This window comes from Branchiostoma belcheri, unplaced genomic scaffold (genome assembly GCF_001625305.1).
Source record: "Branchiostoma belcheri isolate BF01 breed outbred unplaced genomic scaffold, Haploidv18h27 scaffold76, whole genome shotgun sequence".
NCBI lineage: Eukaryota > Metazoa > Chordata > Leptocardii > Amphioxiformes > Branchiostomatidae > Branchiostoma > Branchiostoma belcheri.
This window is the reverse complement of record NW_017804420.1, coordinates 432,238-457,551: the sequence shown is the minus strand read 5'-3', so window position 1 is coordinate 457,551 and position 25,314 is coordinate 432,238. Positions and strand designations below refer to the sequence as shown.

General features: G+C 40.9%; 3 protein-coding genes across 3 annotated transcripts in view; 2 read left to right on the top strand and 1 right to left on the bottom strand.

Moving 5' to 3' along the window:
* The window catches only part of LOC109485441 (tyrosine-protein phosphatase non-receptor type 13-like), a 47,374-nt gene extending 46,747 nt beyond the window's left edge, over positions 1–627 (bottom strand). The window contains exon 1 of the mRNA XM_019789047.1: positions 442–627. Within this exon, the coding sequence (XP_019644606.1) occupies positions 442–531 (90 nt within the window). The 5' untranslated portion in view covers positions 532–627. The remainder of the gene's footprint in view (positions 1–441) is intronic.
* A 7,991-nt stretch (positions 628–8,618) lies between these two features.
* Positions 8,619–14,704, top strand: LOC109485488 (sulfotransferase family cytosolic 1B member 1-like). The gene is made up of 6 exons (XM_019789159.1): positions 8,619–8,772; positions 10,850–11,070; positions 12,075–12,231; positions 12,811–12,905; positions 13,547–13,703; positions 14,577–14,704. Exons 1-6 carry the CDS (start codon positions 8,649–8,651, stop codon positions 14,696–14,698), a joined length of 876 nt encoding a protein of 291 aa, XP_019644718.1. The 5' UTR covers positions 8,619–8,648; the 3' UTR covers positions 14,699–14,704.
* A 4,747-nt stretch (positions 14,705–19,451) lies between these two features.
* Positions 19,452–24,968, top strand: LOC109485457 (thyroglobulin-like). Its single transcript, XM_019789060.1, has 6 exons — positions 19,452–19,708; positions 21,066–21,189; positions 22,016–22,172; positions 22,423–22,496; positions 24,225–24,394; positions 24,830–24,968. The coding sequence occupies exons 1-5, from the start codon at positions 19,671–19,673 to the stop codon at positions 24,387–24,389; spliced, it is 558 nt and encodes a 185-aa protein (XP_019644619.1). The 5' UTR covers positions 19,452–19,670; the 3' UTR covers positions 24,390–24,394; positions 24,830–24,968.
* Positions 24,969–25,314: the final 346 nt, after the last annotated feature.

Genomic DNA, 25,314 nt, shown 5'->3' with positions numbered 1-25,314 from the left:
ACTGTCCCAACCTGTTCTTCGGGAAGTATTGTATGACTTCAACTTGAAGTCAACTTTATTTTGCTTATAAATAGTTATATGTTCACTCCAGGGCCACTATAGGCACACTATAAATAGTATAATTGCATATAGTAGACAGGAAATTCAAGGTGATTTTTCCGGATCCAAAAACCGGGACGTGTGCCTGATAAACAAAAGAAGGGCTGACATTCTGATGTTGATAATTTTTCTATTGTCCCAAAAATGTCCCAAAGTGTCTTTTTAGTTCTCCCAGCCTAAATTTTAGTAGTCAGTGGCCATTGGACCACCTTTAATTTCGAGCCCTGGTCAACACTGGGTCACTTTGTTTTTGGTAACGTTCTCTTAGTGTTGTGCTGGTCCATTCTCTGATGTTATGATTGCTCCTCCCCCCCAAAATTTCAAAATGGAATAATCCTTGACCTTCTCAGCTGCTGTCTCAAGGTCGGTGTTGATTGGCTGGAACATCTCCGGGGCAACATATGAGTTCCCATCATTCCCTGTGGTCTCCATGGAGTCAGCAAACTGCACATGCCCAGTAGGCGTCAGCAGCAGGGACTGTGGAGTGATGATGAAGGTGGGCCCATCTGTGAGGTCCCTGTCACCTAGGAACAGTAGAACGTGTGAGTTCAAATGACTTTTTTATTTTTTGAAAAACTATGGTAACACAGCTTTGAATAGCATTAGCTCAACCAGATTGCGTTTTACATACATTTGAATGTTTAAAACCGTTCACCAACTATTCATGTAAAACTAAACACCATTTCCTTTGTGTGTTAGAAAATGTATGTATAGCTTGGAGACTTTTAATAGCCTCTGTTACAAACTGTGAGTCCTGGTTTGAACTGTCTGGTCTTGAGTTTGGAATCCCTGAGTTTTCCTATTCTAACAAATGCTGATTTTGCTAAAGATAAAGATTAGCAGTTAATATTTAAATAAGGATGGGATATATTTAAATAAGGATGTTCTACAGTCATGAAAATCATGACTACAGTCATGAAAATCATAATAACAAATTTCCATGATTATCAACTTTGGTGGTGTATATGTCAGTTGGCAAAAACTAAAGTATATTGTACCTTTTAGGAATAGGTCTTGTAGAGCCTCGGCACTCTGACACAGAACACCCCACACCTCCCCCTCCTGAAGTGGACCGGCCCGCACCTGTAGTGCCTCCTCCAGAGACACCTGGAGGCTCACCGACACCGGCATGGTCTGTTACCTAGGCAACGGCAGAGAGGAATGCCAGTCACACAAAAATTATGGTTCAAGTTAACACAAAATATTGGCGCAATGGCCAAGTGGATATAGCCTCTACCAGGCTTGGGGAGGCGGCTGGAAAGAGTAGAAATTGGCCAAAATACATGTAGAGAGATAAGCATGCCAAGGGAGTTTGTCCATTGAGAGAACATTTCGCCGCACCCCACAAACTGTTCTCTCAACGGACAAACTCCCTTGGCATGATTAAATCTCTCTATTTGGCCGATTTCTACTTTTTCCAGCCGCCTCCCCAAGCCTGGTAGAGGCTAAAGTGGATAGAGTGTTCACTTTCGGTGGGTTGTGAGTTCGATGCCTGGCCAAGTCATACCATAAACTTTAAAAATGGTAAACGTACACCACCATCAGTAGACTAGCCCATTGCTGTAAAAATGTGATTGAACAACAGTGCGGCCCAAAAGCTACAGAAACAGAAATGCATGGTAATACATGTTGGTGCAGAAAGCAATTTTGAACATTTTGGTAATTGTAAAGTAAGATGTCTGAAAAAAAAACACTAACAAGACATCAGAGAATTCAGAGTTTTATATATCTGGGCTCATTATATTGGGTATCTATAGCACGTCGGCAGAACGTACTGCACCTGCGCAAAACCCGTAATGTATTGTACATGGTACTTTGGCAGAATGTCTCATATAAGGTTGTATTAGCTCATATAAGGTTAGCATTTCGACAGTCGTTTCCAAATGTTGTGTTGGAAAGAATATCCTCTGCAACAGGCAAAATTTTGATGCAACGTTGACCAAAAACCCAATGAAAAACGCGAAAATATGGGGTTCTGCGCAGGCGCAGTACGTTCTGTCGACGTGCTGGTATCTATGAATGTTTTGGAACACATGATGTACAGGATCAGAAGGAAATACATGTACCTGAATTACATCACACAATAGATAATACTACTATTAATAACTATTATTAGTACTAATATGACTGTATGACTGTATGACTTCCGTCAATTACACCATCAGTAACATTTTGTTGTCACACATTTCTGGCCACCCCCAAAACCAACTTTTGGTCAGCTGTTGGTGTGGTCACCGGAAAAATTTTGAAATCTTGACCCTTCAAAACGCTGTTTTCTGCATTTTGAAGGGCAAATTTTGCTGGCAGACTACTAAGCTTGAGTTTAATGATGCATCTCTTTCAGATTTTTGTCTTTCAAAGACGACAGATTAGGCAAAACTTTTGTCTGTGGTGAGAGGCAAAATTCCTTCAAATAACGGAAAGAACAACGCTTAAGCTAGAACACTACTACAGTTTTCATGCTTTATTTTGAGATTATATTCTACAGACATTGTTTTTTCTATGAACTCTTGTCTTGTTCTTCTTTAATGTTCACTGTTCACTTTAATTGTCTGCCAAACTGAATGTATATGTATGTTTCAACATGATACATGTATAATCATGTATTGAAAAAGTGAATTGAAAAATGATGCCTCAATTATTGACAGGAACTGTAAGATAATTACATTGTGTGTACAATTAGGCCATACCAATTCAATGTTGTTTTTAGACAAAAAAAATAATCTGACGTCGGTTAAAAGTCAGAGCGAATATCGTTGGTTAGACTAAACTTTAAGGTTTGAATTGTCCTCAAACTCCCCGGGCCTTCTAGATCTGTTTTCCTAATTTATTCTCTTGCTTGAGAACAGTGTTCTACCCAGTGTCTGTCTGTTTTTCTTTATTTGACAGAACCTTGCAGCTCACATTAGACAAGGATTTTGCCCAACCCATCATCTTTGATATACAAAAAACGGACAAGGAAAGAGATATCATTAAAGTTTAAACTATGCTTAGTCTACACCAACAAAATTTGCCCCTCAAAGTGAAACAAATAGCAATTTAGAATGTCAAGATTTCCAAAAATTCCAGTGGAGCAATGCTCAACAATGATGTTACGTCAAAGAAAATTGAGATGATGGGGAAAAAAATCAGGCTAGCTAGAAACACGAAAATATTTTAGGATGGCCTGTAGATTTGTAATGATTACTGGGGCCAGCCACACGTGTTGGTACACATGTACATGTACAAATGTATAATGTAGCACACGTACATGTTATATACTATTATATAGTTTTCAGTTCAGCGACAGTCATTATTAAAGTTACAGCTCGCTGATTGAGGTAAGGTGTTCCTGAAGTTTATATATATATAGCAAACCTAGCTTCTGCAAATCTAGAGTTTTAAGCTTGGCTCATTGGAAGTAAGTATGCGGCTCTTAGTTTGCTTCATCCTTTGTGGACTTGCCTGGGAAGCAGGCAGTGCCCTGCCTCGGGGCTGCAAAGTGTCTGCAGAAGGGAAATTCTTGTTCCCAGGTTTACGTATCGTCTGTTGGCGTTCCAAGATGACTACACTACCCAAGGTGCCAGCTAACACCAGTCGCTTGAGCATCCACTACAGCGGCCTAAAAAATCTCACGGAGGTGCCGTCCCTCGAAAGTCTCCAGTCGCTGAGCTTGCGATGGAATGACATCGAAACGGTGGACTGGATGTCGCTGCGTAACCTGCCCGCGTTAGAATTCCTCCATCTTACCAACAACAAACTCACGAGCGTGAGTATGAACGTTGTCATGCCGTATCTGCCCAAGATGACGTACCTGAACCTGGCGAGTAACAAACTAGCGACCTTCACGTCGGAGGAGCTGGGTTTCCCCGCCTTGCCCTCGGCTAGTGTGGAACACAACCCGATCGCCTGCGACTGTGCCATGGCGTGGTTGATCATCAAAGTCAAGTGCATGCAGGACAAGGAAAAGGGTGGGACCTACCGCTGCCCGTACTGTCCGTACTGCGTCATGATCGCGAGCGACATCGGCACGAGCTACGTCTGCGACAGTCCGCACCGGTTGAAGGGGGTGCCGCTGAAGACCGTCCCGGAAAACGAGACAGAATGCGCCGCGCCAGCACTGACGAATTCCACGCTGTCGTCCACTTTGCCGACAGGGCATGGGGAGAAAGAGGCTATGACTACAGGCAGCGCTGTGGAAAAACCAATCCGACAAGGGATCGAACTGTTTACGTGGCTCGACTTTCCCAACACAACCACATCATCGAATCCCACCGAAGGCACCACTACCAGTCCTACCAACGGAGCCACCAGCCCACCCTTAACCTCCGCAGCATCGACAAGCAAACCAGCTGAAACTGATACTATTGACGTCACCGCCACCAAACCATGGCTGGAGAGCCACTACATCACCGTCATAACCTCTTGTATCAGTGTGGTGGCCATGATTCTGCTTTCCGCCATGGTTAAATGGCTGGTGTGTCCAAACCAGTGCTATAGCGATGGTGACGATGATACAGCAGCTAACAATGACATCCCCCTCCAACAGGTAAACTAATTAACCACTATGTGTAACGAGCCAAGGGGTTGGTGATTCTGCTTTTTTGACCAGAGGGTTGAGTCAAACTTTGAAATTGGCATCATAAATTGTCCCAAACTTTCTCAGATTTTATAAATTTTATCGTTTGCTTATAAAGCAGAGTACAGAATTGTGTCTTTACATGTGAATATATACATGTACTGCATAACCAAATCATATACATGTATATATACAGATCATACATTTTTCATTGAATGATAACCAAATCATAATTCATATACATGTTCATGTATCCAGGTCATACATTTTTTTCATTTCTACATACAATGTATCTTACACTTGTTGTTTTACCATGCTTGAGTATTATTGCATTGAGATCTATTGATCATACTAGTATTAAACATTTTGCCAAAAATATAAAAAAAATGTTGGTCGTACTAGACAGGAAAATGATTTATCATGATATATAGTAGGAGTTGAATTTGCACAATATCTGTAAATACACATCCAGTCATACTAATGGAGCAAGAGATGTGATTCAAAAGACAAAAGAAAAGTAGTATGTACATATCTGTGAGTCATTTACAAATGAATATCATACATGTAGTTGAACCCCTGTGAATATTACACTATATTGTATATGTATCAAGATGTGCACAATTAGCTGAATTTCTTTATTCAAAGTTTATGTGTATCTTTAACTTTGGCCAAAAAGTACATGTATACAACTTCTGTGCAGTCTACATGTCTTAAAGTATTGACATGGATATTCACGATAAAAGGAACTACGTAATTATGCTGTTTACAGTGTTATAAATAGAAACTTTGTGGTAGAAAATTTGTAATCTATGGCTTGTGCAGGTAGCGACTACAGGGCTGGAAATACCACCTGAATATGCAGGTTACTGCAGGTAAAATTGGAGCTGTGCAGGTGTTTCTTCAGAAAATATAATGTATTTCTACAGACAGTAGGAAAAGCTGTTACACCTGTAAAACAAACATAGTCACCTGGACAGGTAAACATTAACCACAGTGTATGTGGTGTCAAACAGGGCTGGGTGTTTTGTTAACATTTATCTCCAACAATTGCAAGCTTTGCCAGGTAAACATTGCTAACCATCCTGGTAAAATCTTTATTACATTCCCTATGAATATTACTGCGCTATGTCTATAGTGCAGGGACTTGATAAAATGCTTTTTTTCTGCCTAGATGCAATGGTGCAGGTAACATTGAGAATTACCTGCACTGGACAAATTTCACCTGCACCATTCAGAATTTAGGAAGTGTGGATCATACTAAAAACTGTTCAGAAATTATTTCTTTTATACTTCATAGGTGGTGACAGTCAATGCAGCAAATAAACTCCTATTAAATAAATAACAATAAACTCCTACATGGGCCTTTGCGGGTTAGTTGCAAGTGAACATCAGAAATACCTGGACCTGCACAGCTCCTATTTTACCTATATATGTACATTGTACACTGCAGTAGAAGGCAAATCAGGGCTGGAAATATATGCAAGTAGTTATTTCCAGCCCTGTTTTGCCTTCTACTGCAATTTAAACTGAAGTAACAAAATGAGGTAGAACTAAGAAGTGATGAAATCATTGCATGTACTTACAAAATGTATATAAAAAATTATGCATGTTTTATTACACCCAATACACCCAAATGTCAGTCTGAGTTAGTAACTCCCAAAGTCCCACAAGTTAAATACCAGATGTCAGCATGTCAACACTGGGTACCTAGTGACCAACCTACTCACATCTGTAAGTTACAGTAACTGTAATCCCTGATTTTTTTCACGATACTATAATGTTCATGGTCACTTCTGTACTGAAAACTTTATCATTTGTCTTTTGCCACGCCAAAGTATTTCCCATTGAAGTCTTATACAAGTACAAATGTAATGTCTTCTACCGTAAGCATTGCTGGCCTTTCTGAATTTAGTACAGTTGCAAACTCTCCAATATAAATCATATGTCAAGATTCCCCATGCAGACCCTCATATCCTCTATCAACAGCCTTGTCTGGAAATGTGATGTATTTCCTCTCAACAACTCCCTGTATATGGAGACCTCCTGTCCAAACACATACTAGTACATGTGCTGTATACTGCTGAACTTTCAAATTACAAGAGATGCCTTGGAATTTAAAACAACTCTTATTTAGTAACGTTACATACTACACATACTAAATTGAATTCTTACTTTCTATAGGGTCTACCTACCAACTTACAATGTATTTATACATGTATTACCATGACCTTGTTTAGAAATACAAGTAAGTCTGTTCTACTTTGGCCTGAAGAAGACACTATTTTCTTGGACTGGCAACTTGCTCTCCAAAACTTGTAGCTGGTATGTATTGCGCAAAACAATTACATTGTCCATCAGTTTTTGGGGCCATTTTTTTTTTCGGAGGGGGGGGGCTGAAAGAAATCCTGGTCACCTGTCGAGCCAGACACCTTGCAAGGTATCCAGACTCAGTGACTAGACCTGTTTGAAGATTACAGAACTGGAACAGTTAGTGTAGTTACTGTGGTGTGGAAAGGTACAGAATTATAACAACAAAAAATTTGGGATATCTGTTAACAAGTCAGAGAACTGGGCCAGCTAAAGTAGTGGCTTTGATGTCTGCAGCTGTGAATGATAATAAATCAATGATTCTCCAGAAATAGACGGGGTGAAAGTTTACAGCACTTTTGTTATAGTGTGTCTGCTGGGAAACCACAGCTGGGGGACCTGGAGCTTCACAATGTTACAATACAATTCAAACATTACTCGTCTCGAAATCCTTTTTTTTACTGTATCCATTATCCTAGTATTACTATAAGTATTAATTAGTATACACTGCCAAACCTAGCAATATTCTATTCTTGTATACTTACTTGACTTATAAAAAAAATCATTTCTTCACACACTATCAACCGAAATATCAACTTTGGCAAAGACACAGGAATCTTTCAGTAGATTATATCTTGCATTCTTTGTTACAAACGACAATACTTCAACACTGCCCCCCCCCACACACACACACACACTATATAGGCATAACAATAACAAGGTGTCATATCAATAATTAATTAGCTTTATCTCTGTTCTTTGTCAAAATATCTGTAACGGTGGCTTTGATAGATTGGTTACAGCACTGAGCAAAGCAGCCAATATTTTGTTTGCCTGTTCAAACGTCAAGTGAAAATGTTACATACAATTTGTGTAGTTTTCTGGATGTTTTTTGAGTGTATCAATTGGCTAGATTTTGTACGTCATTTCGATGGTACGATTCTTCAATGTTCGCGGGCAAGATGCACACGAAAATAAGAAACATCGGTCTATTTGTGGATCAAAAAATAACCTGAAAAGGAAAAGAAAACAAACATATAAGAGAAGAAGAAAGGGTAGTTTATTTTGTTTACCTCGTTGTTGAATCCCGTTCCTTCCGTGACTCACATGATCGGCATCTCCTTTCCTTCTGCAAGCTCCGTTCACGTCTTCTTTTGATGCATACCTCACGACAAGAGGCTACAAACACGTACAAAATCCTCAAGAGACCGAAATAACTCCTAAAAGTTTGGTTCTAGCCGAGTTTTTTGCAGTATCCCAGCCTCTCTGGTTGAAGTGCCCTCCGGTTCCGTTGCTATCTCAACCAAAAGCCGCCAGATTTCCACTTGAGAGGACGCAGCTATCGCCGAAATACTCCCGTTTTCTCGACTCTGTACAGCTTCGCGTTCCTCTAACCTGGGTTGAACTTGTTGATTTAATGATTAAATGTCTCAAAAGCGCCGAGGGAAATTGTAAATACGGCGGAGCCACTTGGAACTTTCAAAAGTCAGCTGCCCTCCCACCTGCGTATTGATCGCAGGAAGCGGTGACGTAGTCCACATATTTTTGTAGTGATCGATAAACCTGCACTTTTAAAGAAAGTCGCTAGATGTCACTGCTGCACGTGGCACTCCAGGGTTGAACTTGGAAAGTTAGCGGTGCAATATTAAACATGGATTTTGTCACCAGATGGCTAACATGGCTCATGCCATTGCACGAATACAAAGGCATCGTGTATCCCTTCTTCGTGAGCAGGGAGAACCTGGAAGCGATGCCCAACTTCCGGATGAGAGACGACGATATAGTCATCGCCAGCTACCCGAAAACAGGCAAAGCCGATTTGATTTTAACAGATATGTGTGTTTCCGACTTGTTTTACTCGTTTTGTAGCGGTGCAGGTGTGCCTGGTGGATCTAGGGAATCCTTCAAAACCCACAGAAGCCACAGTACTTTCTCCTTTTTGGCAACGCCATAGGGGCGAGCGTAAGGGTCGCACAATAACTCAATAAGCTGTGGATGGATAGGAATTAAGGTCTCATTCTTGAGTTTTTGTTAACTATGGCCGCCTATGGCAAAATACGTAACTTTACATAGGCCAAAACCCTATAATTTGAATGACAGCCATCTAGTCTATCCAATCAATTTTGAGCACAATGGCCCTACATTACGTCAAAAAATTCCCAACCAGATCTAACCCAACAATCTCTTTTTATTTAATTATAAACTGCACTTGGCCACTCTCCGCCAGAGGTCCTCCAGCGCTGCTACCTCCTGACCGCATTACCCATCACAACAGCGTGTAAACATCCGACCTGTCGCGCGGATGTCAACACTTACCCACTAATTTTAGCACATACAAACAACCTCTCATATCACAAGCGGTTTACGCCAACTGACTTAGCTAAAATGCAATTTCTGGCGGATATAAACACACATCCATACACGCATTTAATTTTTAGTACGATCTACTTTAGAGTACCCACGCGGAAGAATACCGGAATGAGACCTTAAACGTTGGGTTGGTGGGTAGGTCTTGAGAACCAGAAGCCGGATCGTCATGATTATGGGTTCACCACACCACGAAGTGGTGTGGTGAAACCATATTGCTTTTTCTGATGTTTCTTCTCCTCCTCCTTCTCCTCCTTCTCCTCCTCCTCCTGCCATATCTTTAAATGGATTCAGCTTCTTCATTTTAGGGCCTAAGGTCCTGAAATTTGGTATGGAGGTACAGTGGGCAAATACCCCTAGGCGTTTTTTAAATTATTGTGATACAGGCTTTTAGAATGGTTTTATTTGAGTTTTTTGGCTGTGTTATAGCAAATGTATTACTGTGTTAGTCTGCCTTGTTTACCACGTTTGGGCATGAGTCATCAGAATGGAATGCAGGGCATCAACCAATAGGCATGCAGCTTTCCTCTATACTTCTTGCTGATTGGCTGTTGGGATTTAACTTGATTAACACCTGCACAGAAGCATTTCCATACTGACAGTATGTCTGTATTCAAGTGTTTTGGTAGGTATTTCAAGCTTTCCTGCTCCAGCATTGGAATGCCGGGCATGGACGTTTTTTTTTATTTGAAAATCAACAGTTTGCATTATGCAATTAAAAATCCTAACCAATAAAGTAGGGAATAGCTATCCAACTGTTGTTTTAGTTGTATTTTACTTCATATTATAGTTATATCAATGTAAATCATTGTTTTCCCTTGTGTTTCCCATTCTTTCCCTGCCATGTCGTAAAATGTGGTGAACCCATCGCTGTATTTGCTCCAAAGCAAATATTGGCCTTTCTAGTTTTATCTTATATTGCTACATGTAGCTTAAGTGATGCTTGGCATAATTAGATTTTTAGAAAATTTCATACATACTGCATTTGGAAGTTAGGCCACACCAATTTAATTTGTTGGTTCTCAGATTTTTTCAGAAAAAATATGAAGCGAAAGGGCGAAAAAAAAAATAAAAACAGGTCTAGGCATCCTATTATAGGCTTAAATGGTACGAAATGAGTCATGAAGTCAACACAAAAGGCTGGGTTAAAATTTAAACATTGAATTTTGAACTTTTAATCAAACCACTGCAATGATAGATGAGAAAACTGTAACAACTAGGAAGAAAAGGACTTTCCTCAACTGTTGGGGGCAAAACATGAGCATTTTTCACTTGATTCAGGATAAGAATCAATTTTTTTTTTTTCAAATCAGAAAAAAACGAAGAGGCGAATCCGAGAACCAACAAATTAAATTGGTGTGGCCTTAAGTGAGGGTGAATATCATTAACATGTCATTACCTCATTTGCATAATTTATGAGGAAATGCTAGAATACCTTTCTGTCAGTTGAATGGATGATATGACCAAGGATAAATACCTAAAAATAAACAAACAAATGAAACAAACAACTGCCAACAGGAACCAACTGGATTCTGGAGATGGTCAGCAGAGTCCTGCAGGCTGCTGGGAGGAGTGAGATGACATCAGAAGACCGCGCTTTCGCTAAGCTGGAGTTCCACCATCCCGAGCTTCCCCAGACGACACACGTCCTGCTTGAGGATAGCCCCTCCCTGCGGGTCATCCTCACCCACCTGGGTCCTGATGCAGCACCCCCGGGGATAGCCCACCCTCAGGGCAATGTAACAAATGATATAAATTTTTATTGCATGTTCTTGCCCAGATGGGCAAAGCCGGACTCCTCTAACAGTTTCCTATAGATAACCAGCAGGGTGGTTTTTTGGCAATCTAGCTCTTGTTGTACCATATAGGCTTAGCTCTTGTTGTACCATATAGGCTTCATGTTGAAGACTACTTGTATGTACTTCGTTAAAGCTAATCTCAAATAGTAACTGTACATTCTGCATTGAGCCTCTATCAGTATCTCCAAGCAGATTCTGGAGGGCAAAGAGAGTCTATATTGGCCGCCAATGGATACAGGCAGCCAATATCTATTATATGACTCCCCTTGCCCCACAGAGTCTGCATGGAGATTAAATGCAAAGTCTTCACTAAACACATAATTCTGCCAGGTCTTATGAATCTTTCACCCTAGTTGGAAAAATGTGTCCTAAAGGAGGGCCTGCATGCCCTTTTTCGTAAGGCGTAATCAGGCCTTTTTAGACTTCGTAATTCGTAGGCGGCCTCCACAAAAAAATCAACGTAATTCATAATAGAACATAGTAGCCACAAATTGTAAAGTCGTAATCAGCTCTGAGACTTTAACGTAATTCGTAATCGGCGGCGAAAATTTTGCGTAATTCGTAATAACTACCCCCCATGCAGGCCCCCCTAAAGCTGCCTTACGTAACATTAGGATCATACTTAATGTAAAATCTTCTTTACAAAGTGTCAGTAAGTTGAATCAACCCTACTCATGGGGGTGGTATTGGATTCATTCCTCAAGCTACATGTAACTGAAATCTTTCACACTGCAGTTGTCCCTCAGTAAGACATCTGGAGCCACATTGTTGCTCTTTAGAACTTTTATTCAGCCTGTCATGACTGGTTTCCCCCTGTCGGTTTCATGAAAGGTCAAGAACTATGAGGCTCCACTGGTGACTTACTGAGGGACGACTACTGTATCCACTGTACTAAATATACCTCATAATCAGTGGTACTTATCCAGTTGTCCTCTAATCTCCAGGTGAAGGTCATAGTGATAATGAGGAATCCGAAGGACGTCGCCGTGTCCTACTATCACTTCAGCCTGGATATCATGAGGAATTACTTCTATTTCGGTCGCATCGCAGCTTATTTTGTTACTTGGGACAGATTTTTCAACCTCTTCTTGTCTGGAGAAGGTACTTTGGCACACTGAAGTCATCATCATCAAATCCCATTTATTTCAACATAATTGTTATATTGCAAATTCATAACTGAGGACTAATTGCAAGTACAGAAGGTATAACAAGTAACGTTACATTTGGTATAACAACAGGCAATTAATACACTGATAAACTATACTAATAACTCCTAAAACTACTGGGTTTGACTTCTTTTTTGAAGACAGAGGAAGACAACTGCAAAGATGTATAATAATTAACTTGGATTCATTATTGACATTTCATCATAACAAATAAGTTGCCTGAATTGCACTGATATTTACAAATATATGACACAAATTTTAAAGAACAAGAAATTGCAGTAAATGTCAATATCAGACAGATTTAATTTCCTCATCCAGAATATTTTTTGTTTTGCCGTCCTGAAATTGCATTGGTTGCCTTTAATATTGATTTCATAATGTGGACTAATTGCTACATTGTATTACAAAAATATTAGACTAGGGAAGTTGTTCTGCCTTACATTAAAGATAACAATTACCGTGCCACATGTTTTATTGCCATATGATAATTATCCTTTTCATTCTGTAATTAAAGTTGTTTTTGGTGACTTCTTTGATCACGTGTTGTCCTGGTGGGAGAAGAGACACGACCCCCACTTCCTGTTTCTTAAGTACGAGGATGTTCAGAGGGTGAGGAACACTTTCTTCACTCTAGATCTGTATCTCAGTGTGTATAGTTGGTATAACTGCCCCTCGGTATAACATATCTGATTCAGCTTCTGCATCTGTATATCAATGTGTACAGCCAGTATAACCTTCCCTCAGAGTAACATGCCGGCTTCTGTATCTGTATATCAGTGTGTATAGTTGGTATAACTGCCCCTCAGTATAACGTATCAGCTTCTGTATCTGTATATGACTGTGTATAGTTGGTATACTTGACCCTCAGTATAACATATCAGCTTCTGTTTCTGTATATGAGTGTGTATTGTGTGTATTGTATGAGTGTCGGCATAACCGCCCCTCGGTGTAACACACCAGCTTCTGTATCCGAATAGCCGGAATAACTGCCCTTTAGTGTAACACACCCTAAGCTTCTGTATCTGTATAGCCGGTATAACCGCCCTTCGGTGTAACACACCAGCTTCTGTATCTGTATAGCCAGTATAACCATGCAGCCTTCAGCATAACACACCGGCTTCTGTATCTAAATAGCAAGTTACTGCCTTTTGCCATGCGTATCTGTATCGCATAAGGTTTGTTAAGCTTTAAGATACAGAATCGCATTCCCAGAATATTCAAAGGAGCATGTCCTTCTACTTTCCTTTAAGAACCCGACAGATGCTGTGAAGACTGTGATGGAGTTTCTTGAGGTGGACCTTGATGATGTCACCATCAGACGTATTGCCGAGGAAAGCTCATTCCACAACATGAAAGAAACGTTGGGTGACTCCCACCTCAAGCACAGGACCGTGATGGCCAGAAAAGGTCTTAATTAGATCCCATAAGCCTGCCTGAATACCTGCTTAAAAAGTCTTAAAGTTTATTATGTTTACGGAAGGAAAACATATTGTTTTTACTCAGTTTCTTCCTCCTCTTCTGTTCCAAATACTAACCTCTGACCTGGCCAATGACATGATTTGTTGACGTCTGTCACCATGGTGACTGGTGTTGGGTTACATAATGTTGCAATTTCAAGGTCTGCTCTACTCCTGTCACCATATACTCGTAGTACATGTACATGTATGTGAATGTGTTTGAGTAAAAATTAACAGGGCAGACCATGTCCAAAGGTAAACATAAATTATAAATGCATTTGCTTTGCAAATGTTACTTCTCTAGTTGTCTTTATATTGATACCCTTTGGCCAAAACAGGCTAGTCTTCCAGGGTTCATACAAAAATAAAAACATGCAGTATATGATAAAAATGATTATGAACAGATAACATTGTAAAAGAACACACATATGGCACGAAAGGAAATTAACATCATACAAACGAAAGGAACAAATGCTCAGGCCCTAGCCCCTAATGCTCCTCTCCTTAAGGTACTTCCAAATAGCACATATGGTCCCTAACCATGTCTTCTGCTCTGTATCTTGAAAACAAAAGATGATTCTCAACATAAAAAGATTCTGTTGATTGCTAAGTATGATATATAATGTACAATTAACTTAGAATTTGAAAAATCAACCTTATTCAACTTATTGCAGAGATGTAAGTTGTGAAGAACATTTGAAGAGCAAAGCTTTCAGGAGTTACTTTTTTATGTATTAAATGGTATTTTATTTATATCTTAGTCATACATGTATGATTATGAATCATTTTAGCTTTTAACAGACATCTTACATTGTTAACTCAGGTGTTGTTGGTGACTGGAAAAACTATTTCACACCGGAACAGAGCCGGGCTTTTGATGCCAAGTACAGGGAGAAACTGGAGGGAACCGGTCTGGAGTTTGAGTTTGAGGGATCCATTTTATAATGCGCCATCAGGCCATGTTGATTTGATTATATGGATGACATCCTTATTGAAGCTGGAGTGTTACACCAAAGGGCAATTATACCGGCTATACAGATACAGATCCTCTGGGAACCCCAAGACTGATGCCAGTGTGTGATTAAAAAAAGTTTGGCAAAAAAAGTTGCCTTCATTCTGAAATACAGGTGTCAAGTCACTAATTCAGTATTGAAAGACCAAGGTGCAATTCCTTGCTTTGTCACAAGGTGGCGTAACAGTATTGTCCAATCTGATATCTTTCTGTACAGAGTGTTACAGATGATAACTGTAATAATCACTGCCATTCAGTTTATACTTGTATATGTATACAAACACACATGGACCAATTCTTTCTTTTCCAGGGAAATGTCTATCTTTTAGCTAGCTTAGTTTTACCAGTAAAATGTGGACATACATGTACTTAATGAAAATCCACACTAAAATCTTATTTGATAAGGCAACATCAGCATATAGGTCATGTTGAGGGAACAAAGGTAATGATGATGTATACATAGCCATTACTGGTAGATTTGGTCCCAGTGATATGATTTCTATTAATTATTCCCTGTAAAAATTTATCTTTAATAAAGCAACATTTTTATAAAGATGCACTCTTTGTTGGTAAAATGTGCTTATTAAGTCCATTTTTTACTTTAAGTATATTTTTGGACACCTTAATTGCAATACAGTAACATTATACCAGGTAGGTCTGTAGTTCCAATATACATGTATATATATATATCATACTCATTACAAATGTGGAAATGGACAGAGAAAGACTTTACAATTACACATTTTACTGTATTATCTCAACATTGTTTCACGAAAGCTATAACATCCGCAATCAAGTTTAAATACGCCACTATTGTTGCTCATCAGTCGTGCAACTGACTAACAACTGTTCCCTCGGCTGTTGAACTCCTCACCCCTGCAGCCTTTCCGATCGTTCACCTTTCTGATAACCCCAGGTTCTATTTAAACACGTCGTTCTTGTTGCACCGAGTCTGTCGTACGTCTGTGGTAGAACAACTGTTCCCCAGGCTGTTGAACTTTTCACCCCTGTAGCCTTTCCGATCATTCCCCTTTCTGATAACCCCAGGTTCTTGTTGCACATCTGTCGTACAACTCTTCTAAGACGGTATACGACAGACTAACAACTGTTCCCTAGCTAGATAGGCTGTTGAACTTTTAACCCCTGCAGCCTTTCCGATCGTTCACCTTTCTGATAACCCCAGGTTCTATTTAAACACGCCGTTCATGTTACACACTCCAGTCTGTCGTACGTCTGTGGTAGGACGGATGTACGACGGACTAACAACTGTTCCCTAGGCTGTTGAACTTCTCACCCCTTTAGCCCTTCCGGTTAGTCACCTTTCTGATAACCCCTGTGTTCAAACACGTCATTCTTGTTGCCCCACACTGATGTCCAGTGACTGGACCTTAACTGCCTTAAGAGAAAAGAGACGTTCGTGCCACAGGTGGGAACGGACCAGGTGAAAACACTTCAGGATGGCACCTCTTATCGGGGCTACTTTATCTGTTGACGGCAGAGACATGACACGAACCCGCGCGACTCGCCTGTCATCACGTACCAGGTGTTGATGTTGTTAATCCGCCGTGAGGGGCAACGGACCCAAACAATAACCCCGCCGCCGGAGATGATATAACCGCTAAGCCCCTGTCACACATTCGGACCCTTCTCCTGACCACCAACCAAACAAGTTTGACCGAGCAATCTGACCACCAGACTATAAGCCACGCATTTATGAACGAAATGAATAAATTCCTTCTTCGAAATCTTTTTACAGTGACAGTTTCTTTCCCCGTACGGCCAAGCTTTTCCCTCCCTGACAAGTGTTTCCCACCAACCTACAATCTACAGGCTTTCAGATCAAATATTCACCGCCATCTCTTGACATAGCCATGTTTCTCTCATATTTCTAGTGCAATGCCGAGAAGTGGTCGTATAGGCCTTGCACTGAACTACTCCTTTAAAAAAATCGAATTTGAGTTCAATTTGAGTCAAATTTGACTCCCGAATACTACTGACCTACTGCCGCCCGAATACAAGTCAAGTCAATGAGTCCCCAACCATGGCCGAACTTCCCGTCCACACACGAATGTTTTAAATTTTGCCATGTTGAAACATTCGGCTAGTGCAGCCGGACAGTAGCCGACCTCTCACAACACCAGCCAACTATAGCCGACCTTGCTCCCGACCTATACCATGGTTGGGGGGAGTTTGGGAGGCCATATTCGGCTATGTGTGATAGGAGCTTTAAAGGCATCCAATGCGATTTTAGAGCAGCAAAACTGGAAATATTCTGAATAAGGCAATTTTTGTGATATTGACACATACTGCTTCACATTAGCACATTTGAGTCAGCATTTCATACTCTGGGCATTTAAAACTGCAGAAACAAGCCACAAGATGATTCCTTTATTTTTTGGGTGGTACCTAAAAACTGCGCTGGATGCCTTTAAAGTAGCCTCTACCAGGCACCGCGGATCGCTGGAAAAATAGTAGAAGTTGGCCGAAATAAAGGAATAGTATACCAGAGAAGATCCGGATTTCCGTGGGTCGCAAATTGGAGCTTCTATGGCCCTGGATTATTTCGGCCAATTTCTACTATTTTTCCAGCGATCCGCGGTGCCTGGTAGAGGCTACCTTTAAAGCGTCTTTAAAGAATGATGTAACCGGTACGTACAGTTGCACAAGCCATGTTCCATACACGCCACAATTAGCCAAGACGAAAGATCAATCACAATGCGGCAGCGCTTCAAGGCCAACACAAAAACTTTTGTGTACAACCGGTTTTCACCCAGAATAGAACTCATGACGACATTCTCAATGTCCATTTCCCGCACCGATCGTTATGTGATGTAGATGGATCGGGTTCTGATTCTATTTCCACAATGTGGCTTTCCAAATGTAGACCTGAACGAACAATCATACCTCCGCCCAAATGTTTGTTCCTGTTCAGGATAATAGGCAGGGATTTCTCCTACAGAAACTTTTTGTTGCCCCATGACGTCAATGTTGTTACCGAGCACGTTAAAATGGCAAATCTCAGCAAATAATGAAAACGCCTTGAGAGGTAACACATGACCTTACACATGAAAGGTGATCTGTACTGATGAAATATACTATAGAAAAAAGTAAATGTCACTTGTTGGAAGAAAAGATAAACTTGTTCAACTTTGATCGACATGTGTAGATGTGAACTTCAAGTGTTTGTAAACTTGAGTACTTGGCTCGTTCATAATCATTCACTGTGTTCTAACCTCTGCAGCCATTGAAACGTACAGTAGTTGCCAAGAGCGCCGTTGTTCCAAGTGCAAAGAAATGTTGACGATGAAGTTCACTTCCTACTAACAAAATCTCCCACCAATTGAAGACAGACAGAAGTTGATGAATATAATCTGTTGTAAAACCAATGTTATTTTACCGAAGACGAGTTTGGCCGGGGTATGTTCCGATTCGATTTTCTAGGCCAGTAACATTATGTATATACATATATTTCTAGAGCTCTACGGTACAAAGATTGTATGGTATTAGATCGACATAAAATTTATTGTCTCTTGTGCATTCTTATCGTAATACTTTTAGTTTGACTCAAATTTAACTCAAATTCGATACGATTCGTATAGAAATCTGGTCAGACTGCTCCCGGACTACAGACAACCTTGGTTGGTTTGAGGTCGACGGAATGTTCTGAATGTGTGACAGTGGTTTTAACAAACACACATGAACTTCTCGTTCTCACATATGTCGATCAAAGTTGAACAAGTCTATCGTTCCTTCCGACAAAATGTTCTGTAAGAGAAATTTACTTTTTGCAATCGTATAATTCATCAGTACAGATCAACTTTCATCTGTAAGGTCAAGGCGTGGTACCTCTCAAGGCGTCTTTGCCGAGATTTATCCCTTTAACATACTCGGTATTGACGTCATGGGGCAAAAAGGTTCTATAAAAGAAACCACCGACTATTGTCCTACACAGGAACAAACGGAGATATTATTGTTCGTTCAGGTCTACATTTGGAAAGCGACATTGTCAAAACCCGATTCATCTACATCAGATAACGATTGGTGTAGGAAATGGACACTGAGAATGTCGTCATGAGTTCTATTGTGGATAAAAAAAACGCTGTACACAAAAGTCTTAATGTTGGCCTTGAAGCATTAAGAAGCCGCTACGTTCATGAGAAGTTGCGCTGCCGGCAGCATTTTTCTATAAAATAAGATTTGAGATATAATTCAGGGCGGACAAAAGATGTCCTAATACAAAAGTATCCTGAAGTGCCCGTGTACACTCATGAAGTACATTAGCATCATTAATGGGCATTAAACCAGAAAAGACTCAAATGATGTGTGTTTTCATTGACTCTTAAGGTGGCCACAGCTGTTCTAGTGGTCTGATATTCCCCAATCTGACAGAAACGATCAAACGAAAGCGCGCGTGCTTGTGTGCCGACTGAATCTCAAGTGATGGACAGTCAGAGGTCGGTAAGCACGACAACACATGTTTGGTCAAAATATTCCCAGTTGTCTTGGCGACCATTCTGTCACCACCCCTAATATTTTACTTCAAGAAAGCGGAGAACAGTTGAAGAATGGATCGTATTATTCTTCCAATAAAAGGTGGAGAGATTGCAAGCTTTACACTTTATTTGTTGAATGGGGGCATTCTTTGCCGGGTTTGTTTAGCATATCCGCTAAGCTGTAGGTGAAACAGTGCACATTCCGGCCTCACCACGTGCATGTATGATAACCCGTAACCAACCAGAGTTTTCATTCAAAAGCCCGGGAAATTTATCAACTTGTGAAGTGACCAGTGGGTTTATAAAGGACAGGGCTTTATAGTCGGACAGCTTTCACAGACCGAGCTCAGAAAAAAAGACGATCAGTGGACGATAGGACGACTTCGTCGCAGCAGCAAACTTAGAGAGCAAGATGAAGACCGTTTGTATCCTTCTTTGCTTCGTTTACAGGTAGGTGTTTGCGCTAATACTACACAGAGACATATCACTGCATGAAATTCGACGTTTAAGCAAAGCTTAAAACTCGCGTAAAGGCTCCGTTTTCTTCAGCCAACTGGGACAACGGAACATTTACGAATGCTTTTTCGGCATGCTTAAATATCGAATCTTATGCGGAGAGAATACGTCACATCCATGCATGAATTACCTAGGTTACGTGTGTACGTTTTTAGTAGGACAGTTACTGAAGGTTGTGAGAAAAATGTCGGACGATATTGCCGAGCAGTCAACTAGAACTTCCTGACGCGGCAGATATGGCAATAAATCTACACAGACTGAACACACACCAGCTGCCTTCTCGTCACGGAGAAGAAGTAATTTCAAGGTTAAATCACTACACGGACACGGAATCCCACCTTGAAGCATAGCTTAAAGCATGTCTAAAGGTAAACGCAGGGAAAGAAATGAATTTTTTTTCCGTGCGTAAAGAAAGGATTTTGTCTAGTGAATGTTGCTACTTTAAGAGATAGTGCAAAGTCATGGTGAACTTTTACGAATAATGTATGTGTATTGGCCAACTCGTTTAACAAGTTGATAACTACATGTAGAAGTACCTGTTAATACAGTATCACGTCGAGCACCTTGTCACAAATTGAATAGGCCCTACATATCTGCCCCCGGGTGGCATTTGAAATAATATCTGATACAAATAGTAAGAGGGCCATATTGTTGTTGATGATATAAAATTCTACCCCGAACAATTCTATAAAAAAGGTAATAAAATAAAGGTAGTCCCGTAGCTTTTTTGGTTGTTAGTACAAGTTGTGTCTAGGGGCACAGTATTGACTGGTGCCTCCCTCTCCTTCCACCGCCTTCAGAGTCAGGTACCCATTTTACACCTGGGCGGAGTATTAAATGCCTTTCCAAAGGACACAAGTCTATAGCCAGCATAATATCCGGGATCGAACCCCTGACCTCCCAATCTCGAGTCCGCTGGCCAGGCTATAGCCAATCGGTCAGTCAATGACACATGGAAAGATTCTATATGGAAAACGAATTCGTGTACACTTTGAACTAAAATTGGGCAGTAAGTCCGAGACTTTGTTGTATGACAGCATCACAAGACAAAATCCATCCTTACTCACATATTAATTAAAGTATGCATAAAGATTCCTTTTCTTCGTTTGCGTATACATGTAGCTTTAGCTTTTACGCTTAAAGATAGTGCTTCATGCAGTGCATAGCTTTACTTGTTGCTTGATGTTCTCCCTTATGCCTGAAGCGCATACATGTATATTTAGCTTTTAGCTAGGGTTTCATGCAGTTCATGGCGTTACTTCTTGGTTGATATTCTCCCCTGTGCTTGTAGCGTCTATGGCCTGTCGTGCGTGTGTGACTACGACAACCTGGCGCAGTTCTGCGGCCCGGCCCCCACCAACTGTCCGGCGGGCACCGTCCGGGACCCGTGCGGCTGCTGCGACGTCTGCGCCAAGGTTCGTGCGTTCCTAATGCTAAAGCCTCTGTCACGCACTCAAAACCTTTCCCCAATCAACCAAAGGTTGACTGAAGTTCGGTCTAGACCCAGATCTAGACCAGGCCTACCTTTCTGTAAGCGTTGAATCAAATTTCAGTTAAATTTGAATCAAATTTGACTGCCAACCACGCCCCGACCACTGCTGACCTGTATGTGATCACACCATACAGCATATGCCTGTCAGTGATCTTCTTATTAATTTAATTGCACTTATCATAAACCATATGGCCTTTTTTTCCACTCCGCGAGGGAGGTCAATGACCCCCGACAGAGTATTGTAATAAGTTGTTTCCGTGGGTTCGCAGCTGAACATAAGTACGATCCCGTTTGCTGCATTCGTACATACTAGTAGTCTGAGTCTGTCTTCGCACCTAGAAAAATTAAGATCCGTTTAATATTTATTCATGTGATGGATTTGGCTGAAATTTGGCATGTCGGTTGTAAACGAGGGCATCAAACACCTTAGTAATTATCATCATAATTCATCATAATATCAATAATAATATCATCACATCATAATTACTTCATGGAGAATTGTCTCCTATGGGCTGTTGTTCAATATGGTACTCTCCAAGCAGAGGTTGTGGGGAATGATCGTTAGCTTTTTATATATGGCCGTTTTTGTCTTTTGTTTTTGTCGCTAATCCAACCCGTCGGTGGCCGTCGACCTTCTCTGGCTAGTGGATACTGCCTTGCCAATTTGATACTGTCTTTTTGCCGCCGAAAGGGATCTGCTTGGAGATTACAATATGGAAGTTTTGTTGTTTTCCTGCCGTACCTGACAGGTCCAGGGGGAGCGGTGTGACGGGCCGTACGGGGTGTACGGGACCTGTGCGGCCGGCCTGGTGTGTGAGAAGGACGACACCGACCAGGTCATCAACGTCATCGTGGGGCCGCTCGGGGAGGACGGGCGGGTAGGGACGTGCGTCGCCCCCGCTAGTGGTACGTACACAAGCCGCTATTATGCCCTATTCATGTACCTGTTCGTGTAGGCCAACTCAAGGCCCTGACACACATTCAGAACCTTCAAATTGCCACCAGAAGGACACCTTAAACTAGTTAAAGCATCCGTAAAGGGTCCGTTGATCCAGTTAACCGAAAAAAACACACGGAGCATAGCAAAAGAAGAGCAATCGTTTTCGGTCATGAAAAATCAACCTGTACGTGATTATATTTCTGTCCCTTCCCTCAGATCCAGCCCAGGACGCCCCGACCCAGTGCGAGACACAGCGGCAAGAGTACTCCATGCTGTACGCTAACAACGCGGTAAGTTTCGCTCTCTGCATCTCTGTAGCTAGCCTGGCTATCAAACATATTTTAGCTGCCGAGTCTTTTTTATATCTTTATTCTTTATTCAAGCAATTGTCATCATGGCAGCAGTACATAAAAATTATGGACGTACCGCTGAATTGCACTGACCTTACATATACATAAAAATACAATGTAACCACGAACAGAACATACAGCTTCACCACACCGACATAATCATAATATACATACAACACATAGAAACAAAGTCTGCATTTGACTGTTGTACAGTCTCTTCCTTCCTCTCCGCAAATATTAGGTTTCGTAACCAGGCTATAAATCTACAACAGATATCAGTATCAGTAACATCAACCGCTACGGGGCCAAGTGTAAAAACTGTGTCGCTGTTTTGTTATCATTATTATTTGTCATTGTAACTGTATTTTTCTTTGACAATGGCGAGGCTAGGATTACATGTAGCTATTTGCTATACTTGCTCACCGTTATGTCTTAAGTACGTTTCTGTGTTGTTTGATAAAGAAAAACTGTAACAGAGTCAGTAAAGCAAAACATCGGACTATACAACCACAGCAGTCACTGTAACAAACACACGGATACAGACTGTACCATGGTGCGGTACCATTGTCTTCGGAGACAGACGGTTGCCAACAATATATAATTATGTACTAATGTTAACAGAGTAGTGATTTCATAGCTAGTTAATTAGATTAAGAGGACCCATTACGTCACCGCAGCCTACTGGTGGAATAGGCAGTCATCAAACGTGAACATGGATTTAGGTCAAATATCACCCCTACAATTGTATGTGTGCGGGACTGGTAAAAACCAATGGATCACCTTTTGCAAATAGGATTTTGAGTTAAAAGACACCAAAACTGAAATTACTGTATTTGTTCTTTAACGATAGTCTAGTCTTCTAGTTTTTGTGTTCTGTATGACTTACTTCGCATATTTCCATTCTGCGGTTTGTAATGGCCGGTGAAATCCAGTTTGTCCTTTCTGTGCACTATGAGTAAACACTGGAGTAAATGTGACCGTTAGGTCCCTTAAACGGACTCCAGGTCAATACAATAACAGCACGTGTGAAAGAACGTGATAGTACGTATACCGTACCTGGTACGACAAGGATGTTTATGTTTCATGCCTGCACCCGGGATATGGATCTAGAGTTAATGCGGGTCACGATTCACCCTTAACAAACAAATCAATCAACTCAGATATCTACAAGGCAAAATACAGTACGTGCTTCATTTCAATCAACAGTGCTACAAGACTAGATATGCAACACATTCAACACAAACCAAAAACAGCATCAAAACACGCTTTCACATACAGAACTATTGCAAAGTGGAACACCTTGCCATATGAAATACACACAATGTTATCACACGGGAATATCAGTGACTCTAAAAACTTGAAGCACATACACATACCTCTCGTTATTTTGACATAATGGATGAATGTTATGTAATTTTATGTTAGCTGTACGTAGATCTAATCCTAGGGTTTTTAGCCTTTTTATGTACTTGTGTCCTTTCCTTGGACTACTAGCTGTCACTTACTCAGTTTGAACAGTAATAAACTCCAGTTCCAGCTTTGGTGGAAAATAACGTTCTTAGTGTTTTTGAACGAGGATGCGGTTATAAATTTCACTGTTTTTGAACCCGTGTTGTTAGTCTGGTGGAGACTATAGTGTTGACCGTGTTTTCTTGTTTTTCCCGATAGGCCATGGCCCTCCAGACGGGCGCCTACAAGCCGACCTGCACGCCCGAAGGTTTCTACGCTCCCGTGCAGTGTGACGGTCTGACCGGGGAGTGCTGGTGCTCCCTGCCGGACGGCACGGAGATCAAGGGAACCCGCACTCAGCAGGGAGAACCCACCTGCTTCTAAAACTGGTGAGTGTCTACAGGGCATTTGCAGTCACGTGACTATGACGTAGTTTAGAGGCGGCCATATTGGTGGGTTCAAACGCTTATAAAAGCATGAAATGGGAATTTTGTAACATTTTTTCACCTAAATTATTTCAATTGTAAATATCTTCGTGTAATCTTTAATTTACTTCCATATTCCAACATATTTGTGCAATTATCTCAATGGAGCAGTGCTGACTCAAGTTACTTCGCAAAGAAATGACCAAAAAAATGACTTTTTGTATCGTCCTAATGTTACATAATGCAGCTTTATGTGTAACAGAATTTCCATCGTGATACTTTCTGCACATATGACAAATTGTAGCGAGTTTTACACATTGTTTTCGTACCTAACATTTCTGTATAGTTGACTTTAAAAATTTAACATTTTCTGACCCTGTATTTGTTGTGTTGTTTCAGTCCAGTCCTACGTCGACGCCTGGAATAGCGGCTGTGCCAATCTCTGTTAGCACCCCCTCCCTGTGATTCAACTGATGTTGTCATTTATCGATGATGATGATAGAACTTCTATTTCCCCAACTCCCTTGTTTAGAATAAAGGTTTTCTGTTAGTCTACACATGTGTGAGTGTGGTTTTCTTGTGGTTAGTTCCCACTTATCTTCTATAAGCTTCATAACATATTGTTCGCCATACATGCCTGTATTTGGAATGTTTCCATATCTACTGTTCAGTTGTATCGGGTGTATCTTAAAAACAATCAACATTATGTCTTTCAATTAAATATGAATGAAGAATGAATGAATAGAATGTTTATTGAAGGTTTGAAAGGGTGAGAAGCAAGCACATTGATGTCAAAGCCTGAATTGGGTACTTACGAGTCAAAAAGTTCTCGGCCTCTCCCAAAAGCGTGTCCGACAACACATTGTGAACTGAGCCACAACTCG

Coding starts and splice junctions, on each gene's coding strand:
- LOC109485488 (XM_019789159.1), top strand. CDS start 8,649: ATGCCATTGCACGAATACAAAGGCATCGTGTATCCCTTCTTCGTGAGC. Junction 8,773..10,849: donor CGCCAGCTACCCGAAAACAG/GCAAAGCCGATT, acceptor AACTGCCAACAG/GAACCAACTGGATTCTGGAG. Junction 11,071..12,074: donor TAGCCCACCCTCAGGGCAAT/GTAACAAATGAT, acceptor TCTAATCTCCAG/GTGAAGGTCATAGTGATAAT.
- LOC109485457 (XM_019789060.1), top strand. CDS start 19,671: ATGAAGACCGTTTGTATCCTTCTTTGCTTCGTTTACAG. Junction 19,709..21,065: donor CTTCTTTGCTTCGTTTACAG/GTAGGTGTTTGC, acceptor CTGTGCTTGTAG/CGTCTATGGCCTGTCGTGCG. Junction 22,497..24,224: donor TGCTGTACGCTAACAACGCG/GTAAGTTTCGCT, acceptor TTTTCCCGATAG/GCCATGGCCCTCCAGACGGG.